This window comes from Oncorhynchus clarkii, chromosome 19 (genome assembly GCF_045791955.1).
Source record: "Oncorhynchus clarkii lewisi isolate Uvic-CL-2024 chromosome 19, UVic_Ocla_1.0, whole genome shotgun sequence".
NCBI lineage: Eukaryota > Metazoa > Chordata > Actinopteri > Salmoniformes > Salmonidae > Oncorhynchus > Oncorhynchus clarkii.
The window spans coordinates 58,400,749-58,422,860 of NC_092165.1; the positions used below are offsets into that span (position 1 = coordinate 58,400,749).

A 22,112-nucleotide genomic window follows, 5' to 3' on the forward strand; every position below is an offset into this window, starting at 1 on the left:
AAAAACACTGTTTTACTGTTAAGGGTTAATGCCACACGGTCAAGGTTAGGCTTGTTCAGATCGGGAGGACCTTAGGAACATTCATGTGGTGGAATTTTTCTTCTCACCCTAACGGTTCTCTCACTGTCACTCAAAAGCAAATGACATTGTGGGGCAGGCTTCATTTTGGGCCTACTTTTCTAATGGTCGTTGCGCTTAGACCGAGCGAGCTACGGTCAAGCGGGATAGCTCGTTGAACTCAGCACAGTCTGGAGACTATGGTGATGCCATTTTTTGTGTTGATTTCAGAATGCCATTTTGGTGATGGTCCCTCTCCGTTTAAACATATTGCAAATGCACAAAAGTCAACTAGCAAGTCAGTGTCCATCAGTCAATTAGATGTCATTATGACACCAAACCCACTTTTTACTACTCATTTAGAAGCCAACTATCACATATGTCAGAGCAGTCCCATAATTCACAGCGCCTTTAGTTTAAAACATAATAAAAAGGTAAAACACATAGTTACGTTCTAGCTGCGGGTCCAGTTCGGACATTATGTGAAGTCCTATGTGAGGCGACCCCGAATCCCGAGTTTCGGCTCGATAGGTCATTTGGTGTCCGAGAAAAACCCTAATTGGTGCTGAAAATCCACTTTTTTCCATGCCTTGCTACGGGGTCCTTGAACGAGCTATCGGACAGGCACGTCGGGGTCCGTCTCTATGGGCCGAGCCGGTTTCAATGCACCTAGCCTTGCGTCTCTGAGACTTTTCTAAACGTGGTCATTTTCGTAATGGTCAAAATGAATTGAAGGTATTGCAAATGTACGAGGCTGTTTCTCGGTCCGAGAACCGTCTAGAGCCACGTAACTCACCACGCACCATCGACCGGAGGTCTAGAACAGGTTTCTAAAGTTTCGGAACTCTAGGTCTGACGGTTCTTTTTTAGCTCCAACAAAGCTAACTATTGCAGCCACTGTCTGTCTCTACGCACCCCAATACGTCCCTCCATTCAAGTTGTGTTTTAGTGTGATTTTTTTTTCCTTTGAATTTTTTGGGGAAAAATTACTGATTTACAGTTCATGGGGGTTGCCTAATCACATATATGAAGTTTTGGACAGATCAGACTTTTTTAACCCTTTGAAACAGCCCCTGAGACACCAATTATGGGACTTCCGGTTGGCACAGGAAGCTATAAATCACCACATATCCTCATTGGGGTATGCTGTTACAGAATCCTGAGTTTTAAGTCTTTACGTTAACAACTGAGTTATTTATGGAGGGTTTAGTATGTGTGTGTTATTTCAGAAAATCATAGAAAATCACAGAAATCTCGCAGAGCTCCGCAGCACACTTTAAAAAGATTCGTATGAACACCCTGCAACTGGATCTGTAACCGTTGAAAAAAAAAAACGCCTATTTGTGACCATTGCCAAGTTGTCATTGTTCCGTTTCTCTTAAATGACGATAGATAAATGGCTGGTTCTTTTTTTATTGACACCGGAGGCTCCTTGACTTTGACCTGAAGTGGAAAAATAATTTCTCTATTTCCATTTAGGACCTTTAATCCCAGAAAAACGGCCATAACTCAAAAACCGTCGAGGCCTAGACGCCATCTTGTTCGGGGCCAACTGCCCATTATGCCAAACCTACGCTCACCGAGTTTCGGCTTCGAAATATTTTCCGTTTTCGAGATAAGGCCCCGTCGTGATTCGTGATGTTTTGCCAAATTGCCATATGATTCCGTATGCCCTCTTGTGGGAAATTCCGGGATAGCGGAAAAACGCTCAAAAACTTGTTTATTTTATAAAACGGAAACCGAATGTCCGACAAAGTTCATTTGATGACTTCCCGGTAGGTCTGGCCCTACCGCACGGCCCGACGCCGACCGCGAATTTTACAAACGATTTCGGACGTCTAGTAAGGGACCGTACATTTGCAATATGGACTTTCTCACTGATCATACACGAAATGCCGAAATGTTCCCTTAAGGTATGTGAATGTGATGTCATAAAGCATTATTAATAGTGAATGTAATGTCATAAAGCATTACTAATAGTGAATGTAATGTCATAAAGCATTATTAATAGTGAATGTGATGTCATAAAGCATTATTAATAGTGGATGTGATGTCATAGAGCATTATTAATAGTGAATGTGATGTCATAGAGCATTATTAATAGTGAATGTGATGTCATAAAGCATTATTAATAGTGAATGTGATGTCATAAAGCATTATTAATAGTGAATGTGGTGTCATAAAGCATTATTAATTGTGAATGTGATGTCATAAAGCATTACTAATAGTGAATGTGATGTCATAAAGCATTACTAATAGTGAATGTGATGTCATAAAGCATTATTAATAGTGAATGTGATGTCATAAAGCATTATTAATAGTGAATGTGATGTCATAAAGCATTATTAATAGTGAATGTGGTGTCATAAAGCATTATTAATTGTGAATGTGATGTCATAAAGCATTACTAATAGTGAATGTGATGTCATAAAGCATTACTAATAGTGAATGTGATGTCATAAAGCATTATTAATAGTGAATGTGATGTCATAAAGCATTATTAATAGTGAATGTGATGTCATAAAGCATTATTAATAGTGAATGTGATGTCATAAGGCATTATTAATAGTGAATGTGATGTCATAAGGCATTATTAATAGTGAATGTAATGTCAAAGTAATATAATTAGTCAATGTAATATAAAGTAACACAATTGTCAGGTTGAAGGTAAATCAGGAAGTAAATAATGTATATAACTTTTTCTGACATGAACACAATCATTGAGCTAACCCTCGGTCACTGCAGATGTGGCCAGAGCATTGAGCAATGTGACTTTAAACGTTACATTTTGAGTTGGATTTATTATGGATCCCCATTAACTGCTGCCAAGGCATCAGCTACTCTTCCTGGGGTCCAGCAAAATTAAGGCAGTTCTAATATTTTTAAAAACAATACAAGACATTCACAACAGATTTCACTACATTTTAAGTGTGTGCCCTCAGGCCCCTACTCTACTACCACATATCCACAACACTGTGTATAGTGCGTATGTTATCGTGTGTGTGTATGCATGTGTCTGTACCTCTGTGTGTGTGTGTGTGCCTCTGCACAGTCCCTGCTGTTCCATAAGGTGTTTTTGTATCTGTTTTTTAAAATCTGATTCTACTGTTTGCATCAGTTACTTGATGTGGAATAGAGTACCATGTGGTCATGGCTCTATGTAGTACTGTGGAATAGAGTTCCATGTAGTCATGGCTCTATGTAGTACTGTGGAATAGAGTTCCATGTAGTCATGGTTCTATGTAGCACTGTGGAATAGAGTTCCATGTAGTCATGGCTCTATGTGGTACTGTGGAATAGAGTTCCATGTAGTCATGGCTCTATGTGGTACTGTGGAATAGAGTTCCATGTAGTCATGGCTCTATGTAGTACTGTGGAATAGAGTACCATGTAGTCATGGCTCTATGTAGTACTGTGGAATAGAGTTCCATGTAGTCATGGCTCTATGTAGTACTGTGGAATAGAGTTCCATGTAGTCATGGTTCTATGTAGCACTGTGGAATAGAGGTCCATGTAGTCATGGCTCTATGTAGTACTGTGGAATAGAGTTCCATGTAGTCATGGCTCTATGTAGTACTGTGGAATAGAGTTCCATGTAGTCATGGCTCTATGTGGTACTGTGGAATAGAGTTCCATGTAGTCATGGCTCTATGTAGTACTGTGGAATAGAGTTCAATGTAGTCATGGCTCTATGTAGTACTGTGGAATAGAGTTCCATGTAGTCATGGCTCTATGTAGTACTGTGGAATAGAGTTCCATGTAGTCATGGTTCTATATAGTACTGTTTGCCTCCCATAGTCTGTTCTGGACTTGGGGACTGTGAAGAGACCTCTGGTGGCGTGGCTTGTGGGGTATGCATGGGTGTCCGAGCTGTGTGCCAGTAGTTCAACCTACTGGCAAACTGCTCGGTGCATTCAACATGTCATTACCTCTCACAAATAAAAGTGGTGATGAAGTCAATCTCTCCTCCACTTTTAGCCAAGAGAGATTAACATGCATATTATTAATATTAGCTCTCTGTGTACATCCAAGGACCAGCTATGCTGTCAACTGAAATTTTCCTAAGTCCCTCTTTGTGGTACCTGACCACACAACTGAACAGTAGTCAAGGTGTGACAAAATTAGGGCCTTTAGGACCTGCCTTGCTGATAGTGTTGTTAAGAACGCAGAGTAGCACTTTATTATGGACAGACTTTTCCCCATCCTAGCTACTGTTGTATCAATATTCTTTGACTATGACAGTTCACAATCCAGGGTTACTCCAAACAGTTTAGTCTCCTCAACTTGCTCAATTACCACATTATTCATTACAAGATTTAGTTAAGGGTTAGGATTTTGTGAATGATTTGTCCCAAATGCAATGCTTTCAGTTTTAAAAATATTTAGGACGAACTTATCCCTTGCCACCCATTCTGAAACTAATTGCAGCTCTTTGTTAAGTGTTGCAGTCCTTTCAGTCGCTGTGGTAGCTGTCGTGTGCAGTGTTGAGGCATCGGCATACAGAGACACAATGCCTTTACTCAGTGTGTCTCTGTGGCATGTCGTTAGTAAAGATTGCAAAAAAAGTAAGGGGCCTAGACTGTGCCCTGGGGAATTCCTGATTCTACCTAGATTATGTTAGAGAGGCTTACATGACACCCTCTGTGTTCCATTTGACAGGTAACTCTTTATCCACAGTATAGCAGAGGGTGTAAAGCCATAACACATATGTTTTTCCAGCAACAGACTATGATCGATAATGCCAAAAACCACACTGAAGTCTAACTAAACATCCCTCACAGTCTTTTTATCATCAATTTCTCTCATCCAATCATCAGTCATTTGTGTAAGTTCTCTGCTTGTTGAATGTCCTTCCCTATAAGTGTGCTGATAGTCTGTTGGCAATTTGTTTACTGTAAAATACCATTGTATCTGGTCAGACCCTATTTTTTCCAGAAGTTTACTAAGAGTTGGTAACAGGCTGATTGGTTGGCTATTTCAGCCAGTTAAGGGGGTTTTTACTATCCTTAGGTAGGGGAATAACTTTTGCTTCCCTCCAGGCCTGAGGGCACACACTTTTCAGTAGGCTTAAATTGAAGATATGGCAAATAGGAGTGGCAATAAACTCTGCTATTATCCTCCATCCAAGTTGTCAGACCCTGGTGCCATGTCGTTATTGATAGACAACAATACTTTTTTCACCTCTTCCACACTTACTTTACGGGATTCAAAATTGCAATGCTTGCCTTTCATAATTTTGGTCAGATATACTTGGATGTGTAGTTGTCACGATCGTCGTATGAAGGAGACCAATGCGCAGCGTGGTATGCGTACATTCTCTTTATTAAAAGAATGAACAACGAACAAACTAACAAAATAACAACCGAAACGTGAAGCTATACAATATAGTGCTGACAGGCTCCCAAAGAGCAGACTGCAGCATAGCCCCAAATGCTACCATGTTCTTCTGGGTCTTAATATGAATTGTTATCTGTTGCAAAATGGTTGATTTAGTGAATTGCGAGTTTGAGTTGCTTCCCTCCAGGCCTGAGGGCACACACTTTTCAGTAGGCTTAAATTGAAGATATGGCAAATAGGAGTGGCAGTAAACTCTGCTATTATCCTGACATAGACAAGATCCCACATGAGAAAGTGGGAAAAAGGCCTGCCTAAATATGATCCCCAATCAGAGACAACGATAAACAGCTGAATCTGATTGGGAACCATATCAGGCCAACATAGACATACAAAACCCCTAGACATTCAAAAACCCTCGACATACCAAAAAACCTAGACATACAAAACCTAGAGTACCCACCCTAGTCACACCCTGACCTAACCAAAATATACAGAAAATAGAGTTATCTAAGGTCAGGGCGTGACAGTAGTGAAAAGGTTTGTTGCTGGCATGTCATGCCTTAGTTTGCTAATCTTGCCAATGAAAAAAATAATTAAAATAGTTGGCAATATCAGTGGATTTTGTGATAAATGAGCCATCTGATTCAATTAATGATGGAGCAGAGTTGGGCTTTTTGCCCAAAATGTAATTTAAGTTGATCCAAGACTTTTTTCTATCATTTTTTTGTGTCATTTATCTTTGGGGCAGCAGGTAGCCTAGTGGTTAGAACATAGAGCATTGGGTCAGTAACCGAAAGGTTGCTAGATCAAATCCCTAAGCTGACAAGGTCTTTCATTCTGCCCCTGAATAAGGCAGTTAACCCACTGTCCCCCGGTAGGCCATCCTTGTAAATAAGAATTTGTTCTTAACTGACATGCCTAGTTAAATAAAATAAATATATATATATTGGTTTCATTGTGTAGTTTCTTATTTTTATTCAGTTTAGTCACATGATTTCTCAATTTGCAGTATGTTTGCCAATCGGTTGTACAGCCAGACCTACAGTATTTGCCATTTATTTTTCCTCATCCCTCTCAAATATGCAGTTTTTCAATTCCTCATCATTACATAGGGATTTAACAGTGTTTACAGTAATTGTCTTAATGGATTCATGCTTATTAGTAACTGGGATAAGCAATTTCATAAATGTGTCAAGTGCAGCGTCTGGTTGCTCCTCATTACACACCACTGACCAACAACATATGAATCGCTACAAAACTTATTGTATGACCTCTTAGGCCCAGCCTTATGATATGGATCTTTGGTTTTCCTATGGCTACTATATTGTGATCACTATATCAAATGGATTCGGATACTGCTTTCAAACTAATTTCTGCAGCATTAGTAAAGATTTGATCAATACATGTTGGTTGATTTAATTCCTGTGCTGTTTGTAACCCTGATAGGCTGATTGTTAACCCTGATAGGCTGATTGTTAACCCTGATAGGCTGATTGTTAACCCTGATAGGCTTTTTGTAACCCTGATAGGCTGATTGTTAACCCTGATAGGCTGATTGTTAACCCTGATAGGCTGATTGTTGATAGGCTGATTGTTAACCCTGATAGGCTGATTGTTAACCCTGATAGGCTGATTGTTAACCCTGATAGGCTGATTGTTAACCCTGATAGGCTTTTTGTAACCCTGATAGGCTGATTGTTAACCCTGATAGGCTGATTGTTAACCCTGATAGGCTGATTGTTGATAGGCTGATTGTTAACCCTGATAGGCTGATTGTTAACCCTGATAGGCTGATTGTTAACCCTGATAGGCTGATTGTTAACCTGTACCAGGTAACAGGCACTAGTTACAGTTTGTGGATTTCTCTTGAGTGGGCAGCCTGATGATAGCCAGTCAATATTTAAATCTCCCAGTAAATATACTTCTCTATTGATATCACATTATCAAGCATTTCACACATGTTATCCAGATACTGACTGTTAGCACTTGGTGGTCTATAGCAGCTTCCCACCAGAATGGGTTTTTAGGTGAGGCAGATGAACCTGTAGCCATATTACTTCAACTGTATTTAACATTAGATCCTCTCTAAGCTTTACAGGAATGTGGTTCTGAATATAAACAGCCACATCTCCACCTTTGGCATTTGTCTTTTCTATAGTTCTTATAACCATATATTGCTACCACTGCATCACGACTCAGGCTATGACCCAGATACAGACACAGGAAGCAGACTGTACAGTTGTCAGATAATTTACTGTAAACACGGGCAGGCAAAGGGCAGTTCGAATACAGGCAGGGGTTTGTGATCAGGTCAGAGTCAGGCAGGTACAGGATGGCAGACAGGCTCGGGGTCAGGACAGGCAGAGGTTCGTAATTAGGTCAGAGTCAGACAGGTACAGGACAGCAGGCAGGCTCGGGGTCAGGACAGGCAGAGGTTCGTAATTAGCTCAGAGTCAGACAGGTACAGGATGGCAGGCAGGCAGGCTCGGGGTCAGGGCAGGCAGAGGTTCGTAATTAGGTCAGAGTCAGGCAGGCACAGGATGGCAGGCAGGCAGGCTCGGGGTCAGGGCAGGCAGAGGTTCGTAATTAGGTCAGAGTCAGACAGGTACAGGACAACAGGCAGGCTCGGGGTCAGGGCAGGCAGAATAGTCAGAAACGGGAAAACTAGCAAATAGAACATGATTAAAAAAGGAAGACAGAAAAGCACGTTGGTAAAACCTGACCAGACAAGATGACTGGCAACAGACAAACAGAGAACACAGGTATAAATATACAGGATAGTGGGAAGATGGGCAACACCTGGATGGGTTACACCTGGAGGGAGGTGGAGACAAGCACAAGGACAGGTGAAACAAATCGGGGTGTGACAGCATCATCAAAGGTTTTATCAAAGTGAGTTTCAGAGATTGTCAGAATATGAATGTCATCTGTTACTAGCAAATGATTGATTTCATGAACCTTGTTTCTCAAGCTGCATATGTTAACGTGAGCTATTTTTAAACCCTTTTCTGGGATTCTTGATAGTTTAACTTGCTTTACTGGGAAGCTTAGCAGAGGTAGACATGCTTGGGTTATTTATGTTACTGCAGGGTGAGCTGCACACAGTGGACTTCCTACTAGGACACACCACCTCAGTGCTAACAGTATAAATGGTTCATAGGCATATGATTGCTGCATACAATAGCTGTAGGATCAGCAGAGCCATTCAGGGTAGTAAGAGGGACATAAATTAGGTTACTTACATTGTCTTCCAACGCCCCTGGGATAATGTACATTTGCTTAAGCATTATGCCAACTCTGTGACACAATGGTAGGGATTAGCTGAGCTGGGCTTGGGTCATTGATAAGTCATTGTGTCAACACAGCCTTACAATGCTGTGAAAAGATCCAGGAACCCAAATGATTTGGGTGGATCACATCCTCTTTATAATTCCATCAATGTTTCCAGAAGGTATCAAAATTGTCAATAAATGTTACACCCACAGAGCTGCAATAGTCTCGTAGCCAGTTATGGAGGGATAAAAGCCTGCTGAACCGTTCAATGCCACCATTTAGGGAAGGCAGAGGGACAGATATTATGGGGCGTTTGTTGGTGACAAGTAGTGACCCAATCAGTTCTTTAAAATCCATCTTCAGCTGTTCTGAGCTGCCTTTCAAAATGCCATTTGACCCCACATGAACAATGGCAGTATCATTCCCTGTACAATGTACAATTGGCATGCTGACTGTAGGAATGTGCACCAGAGCTGCTGCCAAAGAATGTAATATTAATTTCTCTAGCATAAGCCGCCTCCAATGTAGTCTTAGAGAATTTGGCAGTAGATGAAACCGTCCTCACAAACGGAGACCACATGTAACCACGCCTGCCCAGGACCTCCAAATCCGATTTCTTCACCTGCGGGGATCGTCTGAGAACAGCCACTGAGACAGCTGATGAATCTGTGGGTTTGTACAACTGAATAACTTCTGCACAAACTGTCAGAGAGCGTCTTAGGGAAGCTCATCTGGGTGCCCGTCGTCCTCACCAGGGTCTTGACCTGACTGCAGTACCGAGTCATAACTGAGTTCAGTGGGAAAATACTCCCCTTCAATGGCCACTGGCACGCTGGAAAAGTGTGCTCTTCAATTGTACCAGGCAGATGGCAGCGTGTATGGCGTCATGTGGGTGAGCGGTTTACTGATGTCAACGATGTGAACAGAGTGCCTCATGGTGGCGGTGGGGTTTTAGTATTGGCAAGCATAAGCTACAGACAACGAACACAATTACATTTTATCGATGGCAATTTGAACGCACAGAGATACCATGAGGAGATCTTGAGGCCAAATGTCGTGCCTATAATCCACCGCCATCACCTCATGTTTCAGCATGATAATGCATGGCCCCATGTTGCAAGGGTCTGTACACAATTCCTGGAGGCTGAAAATGTCCCAGTTCTTTCATGGCCTCCATACTCGCCAGACATGTTACTCATTGAGCATGTTTGGGATGCTTTGGATCGACGTGTACGACAGCATGTTCCAGTTCCCACCAATATCCAGCAACTTCGCACAGCCAACTCTATGCGAAGGAGATGTGTCGAGCTGCATGAGGTGGTCACTCCAGATACTGACTGGTTTTCTGATCCACACCCCTACCTTTTTTTAAGGTGTCTGTGACCAACCGATGCATATCTGTATTCCCAGTCATGTGAAATCCATAGATTAGGGCCTTAGTTATTTATTTCAATTGATTGATGTCCTTCTATGAACTCAGTAAACATGTTTGAAATGGTTGCATGTTATGTTAATATCTTTGTTCAGTGCACATGCATACATATGAAATGTATAACAGTTGATCTGTCCCAAACCAGTTAGCTTAGTCCCAGTTATTTGATCTGAAACAAGTCTTCTCAAGGTGCAGGCAGGAACATTGTTTTTTTTTAGTGCAGATTTGATTGAACTGCTAAACCTAGCCCTGGTTGAACAGTCTGAACCCTGCGCTCACTATTGTTGTGAGGTGAAACAATACCCCTTCAGTTCAAGATCTAGTTTGATTTACATTTCATTGAGTTAATTCAACATGAAATCGACAAATAATTTAACCATGTCATTGGATTTAAAACATTTTTAAAAGGACATATTTCCCAAATTCCTTTACATTGATGACTTTTTGCAAATCCAATCAGTTTTCCACAACGTCATCAAATTGCATTTTTCTGTTGAAATGATGTGGAAAAACATTGATTCAACCAGTTTGTGATTATGGGGTAGTGAGTGCAGCAGTCCTTAGAAAACCACCCAGGGAAGTCCCAGAAGGCCCCAAAGCAGATGCCCTGGTCTCCTGGCTCTGAGGGCATAGTGCCAGCTGTCGGACAATCACACAAAGGGCTCACTGGGACCCGAGCCAGGGGGTGCCAAGCACCTGCCAATACAATACACAGCCAAGCCAGGGGGTGCCAAGCCAGGGGGTGCCAAGCACCTGCCAACACAATACACAGCCAAGCCAGGGGGTGCCAAGCCAGGGGGTTTCAAGCACCTGCCAACACAATACACAGCCAAGCCAGCGGGTGCCAAGCACCTGCCAACACAATACACAGCCAAGCCAGGGGGTGCCAAGCCAGGGGGTGCCAAGCACCTGCCAATACAATACACAGCCAAGCCAGGGGGTGCCAAGCACCTGCCAATACAATACACAGCCAAGCCAGGGGGTGCCAAGCCAGGGGGTGCCAAGCACCTGCCAACACAATACACAGCCAAGCCAGGGGGTGCCAAGCCAGGGGGTGCCAAGCACCTGCCAATACAATACACAGCCAAGCCAGGGGGTGCCAAGCACCTGCCAATACAATACACAACCAAGCCAGGGGGTGCCAAGCACCTGCCAATACAATACACAGCCAAGCCAGGGGGTGCCAAGCACCTGCCAACACAATACACAGCCAAGCCAGGGGGTGCCAAGCACCTGCCAACACAATACACAACCAAGCCAGGGGGTTCCAAGCACCTGCCAACACAATACACAGCCAAGCCAGGGGGTGCCAAGCACCTGCCAACACAATACACAGCCAAGCCAGGGGGTGCCAAGCCAGGGGGTGCCAAGCACTTGCCAACACAATACACAGCCAAGCCAGGGGGTGCCAAGCACCTGCCAACACAATACACAGCCAAGCCAGGGGGGTTTCAAGCACTTGCCAACACAATACACAGCCAAGCCAGGGGGGTTTCAAGCACCTGCCAACACAATACACAGCCAAGCCAGGGGGTGCCAAGCACCTGCCAACACAATACACAGCCAAGCCAGGGGGTGCCAAGCCAGGGGGTGCCAAGCCAGGGGGTGCCAAGCACATGCCAACACAATACACAGCCAAGCCAGGGGGTGCCAAGCCAGGTGGTGCCAAGCCAGGGGGTGCCAAGCACATGCCAACACAATACACAGCCAAGCCAGGGGGTGCCAAGCCAGGGGGTGCCAAGCACCTGCCAACACAATACACAGCCGAGCCAGGGGGTGCCAAGCACCTGCCAACACAATACACAGCCAAGCCAGGGGGTGCCAAGCCAGGGGGTGCCAAGCACCTGCCAACACAATACACAGCCAAGCCAGGGGGTGCCAAGCCAGGGGGTGCCAAGCACTTGCCAACACAATACACAGCCAAGCCAGGGGGTGCCAAGCACCTGCCAACACAATACACAGCCAAGCCAGGGGGTGCTTAAGCACCATCCAACACAATACACAACCAAGCCAGGGGGTGCCAAGCACCTGCCAACACAATACACAGCCAAGCCAGGGGGTGCCAAGCCAGGGGGTTTCAAGCACCTGCCAACACAATACACAGCCAAGCCAGGGGGTGCCAAGCACCTGCCAACACAATACACAGCCAAGCCAGGGGGTGCCAAGCCAGGGGGTGCCAAGCACCTGCCAACACAATACACAGCCAAGCCAGGGGGTGCCAATCACCTGCCAACACAATACACAGCCAGGCCAGGGGGTGCCAAGCACCTGCCAACACAATACACAGCCAAGCCAACGGGTGCCAAGCCAGGGGGTGCCAAGCACCTGCCAACACAATACACAGCCAAGCCAGGGGTGCTAAGCACCTGCCAATACAATACACAGCCAAGCCAGGGGGTGCCAAGCCAGGGGGTGCCAAGCCAAGGGATGCCAAGCCAGGGGGAAAGGAGGGAGCACATATTGTTACACTATATTCGCATGACAAATATAACGATCAATGTCGGTCTTGGAGGGCAGAATCCCTTCTGGTTTACATCCTCTCATTCTAATAAGGGACTGATTCAGACCTGGGACACCAGACGAGTGCAATTAACTACCATGCAGAAACAAACAGTTTTTCAACCCTTCAGAACCGTAATTGAACAGCCCTGGCTTGGAACAAGCATCCCCAGGAGAGGGCATATTTTGGATCAGAGAGGATGGATAACTGTCATAATGACAGTCAATTGCATTCACATATAACAACATAGGGGACATATGTGGTCCTCTGTGGCGCAGTTGATAAAGGAAGGCACTTGCTACTCCAGGGTTGTGGGTTCGATTCCCGCTGGGGCCACCTTTATGGAAAATGTAAGCGTGCATGATTGTAAGTTGCTTTTAAATAAAAGTCGTCAGCTAATTGGCACATCATCCTTCAAATAATCACACGTAGTTTCTATCTAACAACTGTGTGTCTGAGCTGACTAATGAGAGAAAAAGCAGCAGAAATTGTTGTACTCTAGTCCTATTAAGCAGTTTGGACTGGAATTGACTTGAGTGTCTGCTACAACGATCTTTGAGTTGACTAGCAGGCCGAAGCATTCGACCCCTCCTATAGTCAATGATCACCCAGCACCACTTAATGTGTGTGTGGCAGGGCTCTAATGCCCTGATATGAGATTTCCACAGAGAACGATTGCAGTGTAACACATTCTGCATGCTCCATCTACTCACATCAGGGCATTAGAGCCACTAGCAGGTCTCTCACACAGACACACACCAATATTATTATAGTGTTTATATTATACATGTATTTTGAATTCAGTTTAGTTTCAGTTCGTTTTTTAGACCTGATTTGCTATTTTTTGTTTAGTTGAAGTTGTATACAGATATTTATATTTTGTTTTAATATTATTTAAGGCTCTATTCAATCCGTAGTGCTCGAGATCCGCTTTATAGCGCTATTGGCAATTCAATTAATTTACTGCATTCACGGTAAACACTGCATATGTCGGCTCAATCGGTAATTACCTTTATATTTTAATGCGGATCTTACACGATACTTCGGCGACACGGATTGAATCCAGCCCCTTAGTTTCAGTTTTAGGCCACTTTCACATATTCCCTTATGATCCAGATACTGGAGCATTTGGTAGTGGGTCCAAGATCCAGGACCAGATTACCAGGTATTGTGACTCGGCAGCGCGAGTCGCGTGGAACTTTTCATGTAGAATGTGCGTCTTGCTAATCGCACCCTGAAACTGTTTTGTGAAAGCAAAACGTATTCTGTTGGATTCTCACAAACACTCCAGGAACTAAACCAGGGTAGTGACTTTCATATGTATAAATGCCCTTAGTTTTAGTGTTTAGGTTAAAGAAAACATGCGTGGGACGCTAGGAGCGTTCTGGGTTGTATATTGATTTGATTCCCACCGGGGGCAGTATGAAGATGTATACACCCACTACTGTACGTCGTTCTGGATAAGAGTGTCTGCTAAATTACTCAAATATAAATGTAAAATGTAATATGTTTTTTGGATGTCACTTTTTGCAACAGGGGGTTAGGAATACATAAGGAGATGGGTGTGAGCTGACTAGGTTAGCCCCTATTATGACTCTATGCAAGTTGGCGTTTATTGTCAGGAGTCTTGCCGTGGAGGCAGAACTGATCGATTTCCCATTAGATAGGCCAGCTGCAAAGTTAAAACTGGCTAAATCGTTTTTTTTTAAAAGGGGAAAAAAGCATTTTGTTCCTAATTTAAGGTTATGGTTAGGCATTAGGGTTAGCAGTGTGATTAAGGTTGGGTTGAAAATCACATTCACTCGGCAGAGCTGCCACCAGAACAAGACCCCATGATGAAAAACTCTTAACTTGCTCATTCCACATCCCTTTGATTAAAAATGCATCCTTGATTGATATACAGCTCTGCAAACCTTGAACGCTAAACTCAAAAGTATAAAAACAGTAAAGTACACACACTAAAGGGTACAAAAACAAAAACATGTTTAGACACAACTGCAAAGTGGAAGGAGTAGGGCTTTCATGGAGTTGGTCTGATGTTCTGATGTGATGTCATCGGCCTCCATCTTGCTTGAAGAACAATAGAGGAGCAATAGAGGACAAAAGAGGAAAGAACCCTCACACAGGAAAAATTGCTATTGTGTAATACCACAATGCAGGATTGCAGTTCATCATGTCTTCTATGGTACCTTCCATCCTCCTGTAGTTCATCATGTCCTCTATAGTACCTTCCATCCTCCTGTAGTTCATCATGTCCTGTATAGTACCTTCCATCCTCCTGTAGTTCATCATGTCCTGTATAGTAGCTTCCATCTTCCTGTAGTTCATCATGTCCTGTATAGTACCTTCCATCTTCCTGTAGTTCATCATGTCCTCTATGGTACCTTCCATCTTCCTGTAGTTCATCATGTCCTGTATAGTACCTTCCATCTTCCTGTACTTCATCTGAAACTAGTGTTTATTTTAGAGCAGATGGTAGTTGTTTCTCATAAATCGTAATGCAGTCTTATTAATTAATGGATTATCAGACACTCAAATATAAAGGCATACACACAACTAATACACTCAGTGTGCATAGTTAAACTCACGACAATGGAAAATCACACACACTCAGTGTGCATAGCTAAACTCACGACAATGGAAAATCACACACACTCAGTGTGCATAGCTAAACTCACGACAATGGAAAATCACACACACTCAGTGTGCATAGCTAAACTCACGACAATGGAAAATCCCACACACTCAGTGTGCATAGCTAAACTCACGACAATGGAAAATCCCATACACTCAGTGTGCATAGCTAAACTCACGACAATGGAAAATCACACACACTCAGTGTGCATAGCTAAACTCACGACAATGGAAAATCACACACACTCAGTGTGCATAGCTAAACTCACGACAATGGAAAATCACACACACTCAGTGTGCATAGCTAAACTCACGACAATGGAAAATCACACACACTCAGTGTGCATAGCTAAACTCACGACAATGGAAAATCACACACACTCAGTGTGCATAGCTAAACTCACGACAATGGAAAATCACACACACTCAGTGTGCATAGCTAAACTCACGACAATGGAAAATCACACACACTCAGTGTGCATAGCTAAACTCACGACAATGGAAAATCACACATGTATTTGAAGAACCATTTAGACATCATTGTAAAACACTCTGATGATGTAAACATTTTTCTGGTCAATAATGATGCCTAATGAATATGCTCTGCATGTGAATTTTTCATCTCCTAATAGACAAATGAATTGTCAAATTAGTCAGGATTTACCAGCTAATTGATGTATTGTAGGTTTTCCATCAGATGCATAAAGCGATTTATCTAAAAATGTAGATCTCATTGTGTTTCATTACAGACAGCTGGAATTTCATATTTTGAGCTGCTCGTTGCCTTAGTAACCTCTTGTTTGTTTCATTTGTGAATGAGTACACTGTATGTTAAAGGGATAGTTCACTCAAAACTATATATTTTTTTTTATTAGTCCGCTGTTAATACAATCCCATAAAAGTGTGTCAGCAGTGAAGTTTTCAAGAAATAAGTCGACTCATTTCAGATTATACCATTATTGAAGACTGCAGTTTTTCTGTTTGGTTTTCATTGATTGAGAACTAGAAGGAGTAATGGCTTGTGGCAGGGCTGTTGATCAATTAGACATTTATGACATTCTAACTAATTTCCTCAGAGCTGGCCAGGCGTTGTCATGCAGATTCTACCTCAGAGCTGGCCAGACGTTGTCATGCAGATGCTACCTCAGAGTTGGCTAGATGTTGTCATGCAGATTCTACCTCAGAGCTGGCTAGATGTTGTCATGCAGATGCTACCTCAGAGCTGGCTAGACGTTGTCATGCAGATGCTACCTCAGAGCTGGCCAGATGTTGTCATGCAGATGCTACCTCAGAGCTGGCCAGACGTTGTCATGCAGATGCTACCTCAGAGCTTGACAGACGTTGTCATGCAGATGCTACCTCAGAGCTTGACAGACGTTGTCATGCAGATGCTAACTCAAAGTTGGCCAGATGTTGTCATGGGTTCTTTCCAAACAAACTGGATCCTAGCCTTCTAAAGGATAAAAAATATACCTAGTGTACGTATCCCTATTACCAGGTTCTCTCTCTCTGTCCTCTCTATAGGCTATCTTCCATCAACCCCCCTGCCCATTCCCCTCCAGGAAAAAGGAGTCAGTTGCAGAGTGGAGGAAAACACAAGACTGTGAAAGAAAACAAGAAAACGTCAAAAGACTCATCTTGAAGGAGGGAGAGAAACACAAACTGGGCGAGAGCAGGGGCTGCCTCAGCCATGGGCAAACAGAACAGCAAGCTACGGCCGGAGGTGTTGAATGACCTGCGCGAGAACACAGAGTTCACTGACCACGAGCTCCAGGAGTGGTACAGAGGCTTCCTAAAAGACTGCCCCACGGGCCACCTGACTGTGGATGAGTTCAAGAAGATCTATGCCAACTTCTTCCCGTACGGGGACGCCTCCAAATTTTCCGAGCACGTCTTCCGCACGTTCGACACCAACGCAGACGGGACGATAGACTTCAGGGAGTTCATCATTGCGCTGAGCGTGACGTCACGAGGCAAGCTGGAGCAGAAGCTCAAGTGGGCCTTCAGCATGTACGACCTGGATGGGAACGGATACATCAGCCGCGCGGAGATGCTGGAGATCGTACAGGTTAGTCTCAATCTATCTTCCACCGATGTATCGTAACATCCGGTCGTGATTGGGTGTCCCATAGGGCGGCGCACAATTGGCCCACCATCGTCCGGGTTTGGTCTGGGGTAGGCCGTCGTTGTAAATACGAATTTAAAATTCGTTACAAAATCAACACAAGGACCAATGGATTATAGAAATGAGTAAAGTTTGTGGAATCTAATAGACTGAAGTGTCAACACACAGCATCCATCACATAGTAAGTAGACAGTGCTAATCAGTGTATCCCTCATTTATCCACCGTGAAGCTACAATCTGCAGTTGCTACATACCTTTTTGGAATTACAGGGCATCCGGAAAGTAGTCAGACCTCATCTTTTCCCCGTTTTGTTACGTTACAGCCTTATTCGAAAATTTATTAAATTATTATTATTATTATTTAAACTTATTCGAAAGCCTTATTCATTTTTTCCCCTTCATCAATCCACACACAAAACCCCATAATGCAGGGGTGTCAAAGTCAAATGGACGGAGGGCCAAATAAAAAAATCAGCTACAAGACGAGGGCCGGACTGTTCGAATGTTCATTGAAAAATTTTTAAATGACGCATATAGTCTAGTGAACCTAATTGAACCTACTGAAAACCTAACAAATATATTACAATATGATCAGATAAATAAAGCAATATTTTCTTATGGCTCTGTCAGTAATCTTTAATTTTCAACAGACACAAAAGACAAATTTCCTTTATATAAATATCCCCATAACATGAACATTAAATGAAAGAAACCGGTATTCAAGGCACCATCAGTAGACTATATTTTCTATTTTAGCAAAAGTGGGCTAAATTTACTTCAAAGAAAAAACAATAATAGCAATTTTCTATCATCCACTCAACTGAAATATTTTTAAAATATAATTGGATTGAAATACAAAAAAATAAAGTGCAAAAATCTATTAATCAAAAACAACACTTTGTTTAAGGAGAAGTAACATGCAGTGAAAACAAATATTAAATTTTAACTTTTAAACTTGAACTGAGTAAAAACTCTAAATATGTGATTGCACAGTAATGTTCACTTGTTTGAGGTTGAGGGTGATACTTGGTGGTGTCCCATCTTTTCCACAAGTTCATCAATGTTCGGGGTAAGGCTCTGAGCTGAAGAAATCCTCAGAATTGAGTGGAGGTGTTCAGCAGTAAGTCGACTTCTGTGTGATGTTTTGTTCAGGTTCATCAAAGAAAACAGTTGTTCACACAGGTATGTGCTGCCAAACATAGACAACGTTTGAGCAGCCTGGATGCGCAGCTGGGGCATTGTGCCGGGGAGGAAACGGGCGAACTCCGCAGCACCCACTGCCGCATATTTTGCCCTCAGTGCATCATTGCATTGGAGGTCAATCAACTCCATTTGGAGGTTTGGTGGTGAGCTTTCCACGTCAACAGCAAATGGGTTACCGAGCAGTTCCAACCTGCTTTTTTGTGCTTCAAAGTCAGCAAATCGGCGTCGAAAGTCAGCGGCAAGCATACCTATTTTATCAGCCAACTGTGTGCTCGGGAACGCACTGGTAGAGAGCTTCTCTTTCATGGTCTGGCAGCTGGGAAAGTGGCTCAAATTTTCTTTCCGCATCTGCGTCTCCCACAGAGTCAGTTTGGTTTTAAATGCCTTCACTGTACTGTACATATCAGAGATGACACGATCCCGACCCTGCAGCTGCAAGTTTATTGCATTCAGATGACTCGTAATGTCACACAGAAAAGCCATTTCACACAGAAACATTTCGTCTCGGAGTTGTGTTGTGTCTTTCCCTTTGCTGTCCAAGAACAGACAAATCTCCTCACGAAGCTCGAAACATCTTTGAAGCACCTTTCCCTGGCTTAGCCATCGCACCTCTGTGTGATAAGGCAAATCACCATGCTCCGTTTCTAACTCCGTCAGAAATGCCTTGAACTGGCGGTGATTCAAACCTTTGGCTCTGATAAAGTTAACTGTGCGCGTGATGATGCTCATTACATGCTCCATTTTCAAGGCTTTACCGCACAACGCTTCCTGGTGTATGATACAATGATAAGCTGTCAGCTCACCTGTCGCGTTTTCCTCTTGCATCTTTTCCCGTATCTTCGCCACCAGTCCGCTCCTGTGTCCACACATCGCAGGTGCTCCGTCGGTTGTCAAACCCACGAGTTTTTCCCAAGGCAGCTCCATCTCATTTACACATCTTGACACCTCTTCATACAAATCATGCCCCGTAGTTGTGCCATGCATAGGACGTAAAGCCAAAAACTCCTCTGTCACGCTTAGGTTGGAGTCCACTCCGCGGATGAAAATTGACAACTGGGCAATGTCAGAAATGTCGGTGCTCTCATCCACAGCCAAGGAATATGCAATAAAATCTTTTCCCTTTTTCACAAGCTGCTCTTTTAGATTGATGGACAACTGGTCTACTCTCTCGGCAATGGTGTTTCTGCTCAGACTCACATTTAAAAAGAGTTGCCTTTTTTCTGGGCAAACTTCGTCACAAACTTTAATCATGCAGTTTTTGATGAAATCCCCCTCCGTAAATGGCCGGGCTGATTTAGCGATCTCTTCTGCCAAAATAAAACTGGCCTTGACAGCAGCCTGGCCTTGTGATTTGGCTTTTTTGAACAGAGCCTGTCGAGATTTGAGGCCTCGTTTTAATTCCTCTGCCTTTTGTAGCCTTTGTTCCATGTCCATATTCTTGTTTTTGTCCGCGTGTTTCGTTTCATAATGTCGTCTCAGATTATACTCTTTCAGTACCGCCACACTTTCTCCACACAGAAGACACACAGGTTTTCCAGCTACCTTCGTGAACATATACTCCGACTCCCACCTTGTTTGAAACCCCCGGTTCTCAGTATCCACCTTCCGTTTTGCCATTTTTGATGGGTATCTGAAAGTTAATTTTACTGTGATGCTGACGACTGCTGTGCCAATAAATATTGAAATGAAGCAGCCTACTGCTCGGTGCGTCACCTTTGCATTGTGGGAAATGTAGTATTGGTGCGTGTAAAAGATCTGCGGGCTGCCGGCTTGCTGCGGGCCGGTTCTAATAATAAATCAAGATCATCCCAGGGGCCGTAAAAAACCTTCTTGCGGGCCGGATGTGGCCCGCGGGCCTTGACTCTGACATATGTGCCATAATGTCAAAGCAAAAACAGATTTTTAGAATTTTTTTCTAATTGTATAAAATTTCAAAAAGTGAAATACCACATTCCCATAAGTATTCAGACCCTTTACTCAGTACTTTGCTGAAGCACCTTTGATAGCGATTACAGCCTCGAGTCTTCTTAGGGATGCTTGGCACACCTGTATTTGGGGTGTTCCTCTCATTCTTCTCTGCAGATCCTCTCAAGCTCTGTCAGGTTGGATGGAGAGTGTAGCTGGATAGCTATTTTCAGGTCTCTCCAGAGATGTTCGATCGGTTTCAAATCCAGGCTCTGGCTGGGCCACTCAAGGACATTCACAGACCTGTCCCGAAGCCACTCCTGTGTTGTCTTGGCTGTGTGCTTAGGGTCATTGTCCTGTTGGAAGATGAACCTTCGCCCCAGTCTCCTCAGAGCTCTGGAGCAGATTTTCATCAAGGATCTCTCTGTACTTTGCTCCGTTCATCTTTCCCTCGATCCTGACTATCCTGTAAAACATCCCCACAGTATGATGCTTCCACCACCGTGCTTCACCATAGGGATGATGGCAAGTTTCCTCCAGATGTGACGCTTGGCATTTAGGCCAAAGTTCAGTCTTGGTTTTATCAGACCAGAGAATGTTGTTTCTCATGGTCTGAGAGTCCTTTAGGTGCCTTTGACAAACTCCAAGTGGGCTGAGGAGTGGCTTCTGTCTGGCCACTCGAACATAAAGGCCTGATTGGTGGAGCGGTGCACAGATGGTTTTCCTTCTGAGAGATTTTCCCATCTCCATAGAGGAACTCGGGAGCTCTGTCAGAGTAGTACCATTGGGTTCTTGGTCACCTCCCTGATCAAGGCCCTTCTCCTCCGATTGCTCAGTTTGGCTGGGCAGCCAGCTAAAGGAAGAGTCTTAGTGGTTCCAATCTTCTTCTATTTAAGAATGATGGAGGCCACTGGGTTCTTGGGGACCTTAAATGCTGCAGAAATGTTTTGGCACCCTTCCCAAGATCTCTGCCTGTCTCGGAGCTCTACGGACAATTCATTCGACCTCATGGCTTAGTTTTTGCTCTGCACTTTCAACTGTGGGACCTTATATAGACAGGGGTTTGCCTATCCAAATCATGTCCAATCAATTGAATTCACCACAGGTTGACTCCAATCAAGTTGTAGAAACATCTCAAGGATGATCAATGGAAACAGGATGCACCTGAGCTCAATGTCGAGTCTCATAACAAAGGGTCAGAATACTTATGTAAAAAAGGTATTTCTGTTTTTTGTTTGTAATAAATGTGATACAAATTCTAAACAACATGTGTGTAGATTGATGAGGGAAACATTTAATGCATTTTAAAATAAGGCTGTAAAGTAACAATGTGATGGAAATGAAGTGGTCTGAATACTTTCCGAATGCACTGTAGCTACGAACCTCTTAGTGTAACTGTTAAGGAGTTGGCTTGACAGACGCTGGATCAGGGGTTGAGTCCCAGTCGGGGCTTCCCCCAGAATTCACTACATTGGTTTCAGAAGTCGGATGGTGCCCTAGAGGCCATCCAAGAGACGTGTACACGTGAGGGAGTTGGTATAGTAAGTGGGGACACACTCTCCTGAAGGAAGGGGGTAGTGTTGCAACCATAGATCCATTTCCTGTAGACTAGTGGCCTCATGGGTGGAATGCTATTGTTCTTTTTC

At 43.6% G+C, this 22,112-nt stretch overlaps 1 protein-coding gene across 6 annotated transcripts in view; it reads left to right on the forward strand.

Annotated features, from left to right (window-relative positions):
• Window positions 1-22,112, forward strand: part of LOC139375430 (hippocalcin-like protein 1) — a 38,170-nt gene that overhangs the window by 10,745 nt on the left and 5,313 nt on the right. For all 6 annotated transcript variants that reach the window (XR_011627795.1, XR_011627797.1, XR_011627794.1 and 3 more), the window contains one exon: window positions 16,758-17,301. Coding sequence is in view for 1 of the 6 variants with exons in the window: in XM_071117211.1 (XP_070973312.1) it covers window positions 16,924-17,301 (378 nt within the window). In the remaining 5 variants the exon portion in view is untranslated. The remainder of the gene's footprint in view (window positions 1-16,757; window positions 17,302-22,112) is intronic.